Source organism: Limulus polyphemus, unplaced genomic scaffold (assembly GCF_000517525.1).
Source record: "Limulus polyphemus unplaced genomic scaffold, Limulus_polyphemus-2.1.2 Scaffold7535, whole genome shotgun sequence".
NCBI classification, from domain to species: Eukaryota; Metazoa; Arthropoda; class Merostomata; order Xiphosura; family Limulidae; genus Limulus; species Limulus polyphemus.
In genome coordinates, this window is record NW_013673145.1 from 3,768 (window position 1) to 8,726 (window position 4,959).

General features: G+C 34.8%; 1 protein-coding gene across 1 annotated transcript in view; it reads right to left on the reverse strand.

Moving 5' to 3' along the window:
- The window catches only part of LOC106474686, a gene marked incomplete at its 3' end in the record, with an annotated part of 4,821 nt that extends 3,363 nt beyond the window's left edge, over nucleotides 1-1,458 (reverse strand). Inside the window, exon 1 of the mRNA XM_013935376.2 lies at nucleotides 1,188-1,458. Within this exon, the coding sequence (XP_013790830.2) occupies nucleotides 1,188-1,327 (140 nt within the window). The remainder of the gene's footprint in view (nucleotides 1-1,187) is intronic.
- Between the last annotated feature and the right edge of the window lie 3,501 nt (nucleotides 1,459-4,959).

Consider the following 4,959-nt stretch of genomic DNA (forward strand, 5'->3'; position numbering starts at 1 on the left):
CTGGACATCAGTCTCCAAAAGTCCATGACTAGATAATATTTATAAAACTGACATTGGACATCAGTCTCCAAAAGTCAACGAGTAGATGATATTTATAAAACTGAAGCTGGACATCAGTCTCCAAAAGTCCATGACTAGATAATATTTATAAAACTGAAGCTGGACATCAGTCACCAAAAGTCAATGAGTCGATAATATTTATAAAACTGAAGCTGGACATCAGTCTCCAAAAGTCCATGAGTAGATAATATTTATAAAACTGAAGCTGGACATCAGTCACCAAAAGTCAATGAGTCGATAATATTTATAAAACTGAAGCTGGACATCAGTCTCCAAAAGTCAACGAGTAGATGATATATATAAAACTGAAGCTGGACATCAGTCACCAAAAGTCAATGAGTCGATAATATTTATAAAACTGAAACTGGACAACAGTCTCCAAAAGTCAACGAGTAGAAGATATTTATACAACTGAAGCTGCACATCAGTGACCACACAATGTGTAGTGATTGTTGCAAATAAAGCTCAACTGGATCGAGGAGGGCTAATTTAACTTCAAACTATGGATCTGAGCTGAGTAGGGTGTGAGAAAACATGTCTTATACACTACAATTTGCCATTTTTAGTTATGAACGTATTTCCTCCAATATTCCAAACAAGTTTGTACAACTGACATATTTTATGGGTAACAAACTTTTACGAAACTTTTAAAACAGTATATTCCCCCAGAATTAAAAATCGAGGGAACTAATTTTTCATGTATAGTAATTGCATGAGGGGGATTTTGAATTATTATTTTAATTAAACTAACGTACAAAATATATTCTAGTTTTAAGTTAAATTACAATTACAATAATAAAAAACAGCTTATGTAAATATTTTTAAAGATTATAATCAACAACATTAATGGAAATTAAAATAAAGAATATATTTAATTTACAATACAAGAATTAACTGGTGTCATCATCAGGTACAAAACATTGTCGAAACGTTGTACATTTGCTGTTATGTTAAACTTATATTAAAGTTTTTCGTCATTACCCATTCAAGCCGTCTCCAACCATTATTAGTCTCAAAGTGGGTTCCTCGTCATCGAATTTAACTTTACATATGTTATTCTAGACATGTTATTTAAACATTTACAATTAATCATGTTGTTACTCTGACATTTAGAAAATCATGCTTACCCATTCAAATACTTTTGAATAAAACAACCCGAAGTAGGCAAGGTACAACTTGCATTTACATCTGTTCTATTTTCACTTTCAGTTCCCGCAGAAGATACTTGCTTTAAGAATTCTGCCACCTTTTCCCGCAAAGTTGGCATTGATTAAATTAGACGTTGCTATGTTAAATACACAAATCAGAAGTTCTGCTTTTCAACAAGTTGATTTTACCTATTTTATTTATACCAGTTAGGCTAGTTGGTAGTTTCCGTTTAGTAACTGACAATGTAGAGCGTCCAAATTAAAAATAATAAGAACAGCTATATTAACGCCACGTAGCGGTTTTATTTTTCGAAACAAAATAGCTTGAGAAATTTTGGCCGTTAGGGCAATTAAGAACTTAAAAAATGATTTAAAAAAACAATAATTAAAGCAAACTATCATCCACCGAAATATTTTTAAAATCATGCATCACTCTCTTGACAGAAAGACGCCAGATTATCTCTGCTTTATGAAGAAGTGGTCAATATTAGGAAAATAATGTAATATAGGGTTCTTGTGGATGCAGGAATACCATGGGTTTCCTACCTCTTTATTTTAATATAGGAATTTTCCAATGTTTTCGTTAATTTCAGGTATGTGCAGTTTTCGCATGGCATATGGTCAATAAAGTCGTTAAGCTGATTTCGTTATAATAACCCTTGTTCTTTGTCACACTCTAAAAGATAACATGCGGTCTGCTTATGGATGAAGGTTGTAAAGTTGCACCTAATGTCCCCATGGTAGGTCAGGTGATATCTTCGGGTTACAACCTTCCTCATGTTTGAATGGGAATGAGGTGATCAGTCACGTGATAGAGCTAGTTTCTCTGGGTAAATATGATGTTTACTTTTTTTGTGAAATAAACTGACCTGACAATACATCAGAGTAGGTAATGTTGTAGAGTATTCTATCGTTTGGCGAGTTAGTTTGGACTGTTTAGTGAAAATAATGCCAAGTTCAGTCCACGTAACTATAACTAATTGATTTATTTCTTTAATAAAGTTTGCTACAAGATACGTTCACTTTGGCACAAGTTGTAGGCCTAATATACTAATAACGGTTAAAATAAATGTTCTTGATTAATAACAAATGCTAAATTAGTTTACAGAAGCACCAACTTTTATTGAATAACTTCACTTTGCCAGCCTTCTTTCGATCAACAACTAACGGATTCCTGCACTGTATATACTGAATCACTGAACTAACTGATCATTTATTATTCATTACTTGCATTTACATGTACTTGCATGTACCAACCTAGATATTCGTTGAAATTTCTCGATAATTACATCACCACCACAATTATAAGCTTTCTCTAGAAAACATATAAATTAAAGCATTTGAAATGCTGTAACGATGTCCTTTCATCGGGCTGGTTCGTTTAAATTATTTGATGAAAATAAGGCCAAGTACTCTCTACTTAAGGATAAAAAATTAGTTTAGTTCTTCCTTAACGTTTCTACACTTCACTTCTACACTGTTGTAATATGTAAGCCTAAGTTTACAAATGACTTTTCAAGGTAAATAACCCACTAATGGTACTATGACTGACATACAAAAAACTTCCTTGCACGATTTCATGAATAATGGATCAGGTAACTAAAACTGATCCAAATACTTCACTGAATGATTAGCATTCCACCTTTAGAAAACAAAACACACTGACTCAATGCTTCACTTATTCTCTTATTCATAATATGCTCTCATCTCTAGATACTACTCTAATTTACTAGATTGTTAACGTCATATTTAAAACATTTTATAGATTCTGGGCCTATTGTAATGTCACGTGCCCTCTATTTAATATCTAAATTGAAATGTTACAAGTATAGCTTACAATATTGCCCCATTCCTGGATTTTGAAGTCCCTTGAACAGTCCTTATACACAAATATAATACTGTCCATTCACCAAGTCTATTTGATAGTTTCTCTTCTTTGACCCATGATAGGCAAATGACACGACCTCTTGTCCATTTCATCACTTACTTTTTTGTCATTTAGTGTCAATTATTAACGTGTATTGCACTTATTAGAACTCTTGAGTAATCGAGTTTAGTTAAATAGTTATTAATTAATGAATCACACACACACTCTCCTCTTCCTCGGTGGCTCAACAGTAATTCAAAGAGTGTATAATTCTAAAAAATGTGGTTTTATATCCAGGGTTGGTAGAACTCATATAGTTCATTGTGCAACTTTGTGCTTAACAAAAAGAAACAATTGTTGGACTTTCGCTAATACTACAAAGGTCTATGAGTATGATATTTTTACAGCTGCAGACTCAAAAAGATCGTCTGATGTTTGGTGCGCACAAAATGACAGATCTAATATTTTACTTTAGAATCGATCTCAGTTAAAGGGAAGCACGGACGACTGCATGTTACCGAGGTTGAATGTCAGTTGGTGAGTCTGAAACCATATGAGTCAGTGGGTTTAAGACACTCAGGCTGCCAGAGCAACACAACATAAGCTTTGGTTAAGGCCATCTAAGACTGGCGAAGAAGGACTGGAAATGCCATTGTTGGACAAAGTTCACCAGTCAGAGCTGTTTCCCCGTCGGATGAAATAGAGAGCACCAACAAGTGAAGAGCTCGGGTTCGAGCACAGGTGATTAATGAACTGTCAGGAGCAACTAGTTAATCTGCCGTTTTTGGATCAGGAACCAACAACTAACTGGAGGGTTGGAGTCCCCGGGTATGTTGGAGGGTTTTCAGTTATGTTTAACCTGAGAACCTTCAAGGGAGAAGCTTTGGTCACAACTACTGTCCCTTTGAGTGAGACAAAGCATATTTCATCCCCAATATTCAAAGGTGAGCCAAAAGAAGACCTGGACCATTTCTTGAATTGTTTCAGGTAAGTAACTGTCTGTGACAGCTGATCTCAGGAGTAGGCAATCCAATGCCTAATCCCGAGCTTGTATCCCTTACGCATCTAAATGAGACACAACTAGAATGTTGGAATACAATCATGGTCAACTTTTACAGATGGTTTTACCCACTAGAAAATTTAGAGGGATCAATCGACTAGAGTTCTAGGCTCAGAAAAGTCTGAGAGTCTGGCTGTTTATACAAATTATCTGCACCATCTTCACTTAAAAGTCTACCTTTTGATGGCTTCAGCAGATTGCAAAGACACCCTCGTGGATAAATTCATCAAGGAGCTTTCGTGAGAAATGAAGAGGCAAATGACAATAAATTGAACGTGAATGAAGAGATCGATCTGTGGCTGTATCATGGAGATATCGCTCATAGAAGAAAGGTAGTGAAATTCAGAACTATCTGAAAACAAAGACTACAGCTTTTGTGCATGTGACAACATCGGTGCCAGCTGCAAACCCTGCTCAATGCTCCACTGAAAATCATACATTTATAATTTGTAATATATTTTCATTAATGTAAATATATTTGTCACGTGGAATTTAGCTGTAGAAAATTAATTAAAGGGTTGTTACGCCTCTGGTCGTTAGTTAATTTTCCGTATAATATCTCTTCTTGTTTCTTTTGCTGCTCTTGTATTGCTGCCATCAAGTCTGCTAAGCTGTAGTTTGATTTGCTGCTTCTCGTTTTCATTTTTTTTTGTCCCACTCTCTGACACCAATTTGTTACGCCTCCGGTCGTTAGTTAATTTTCCGTATAATTTCTTTCCGAAGAAACTTTAGCGATGTAAGCTCTTTCTTAAATAAAACTGGTTTATTCTTTCTGAATACAACTTTGCAATACACTTAATTTCCACAGTCGCGCTATAATAAAC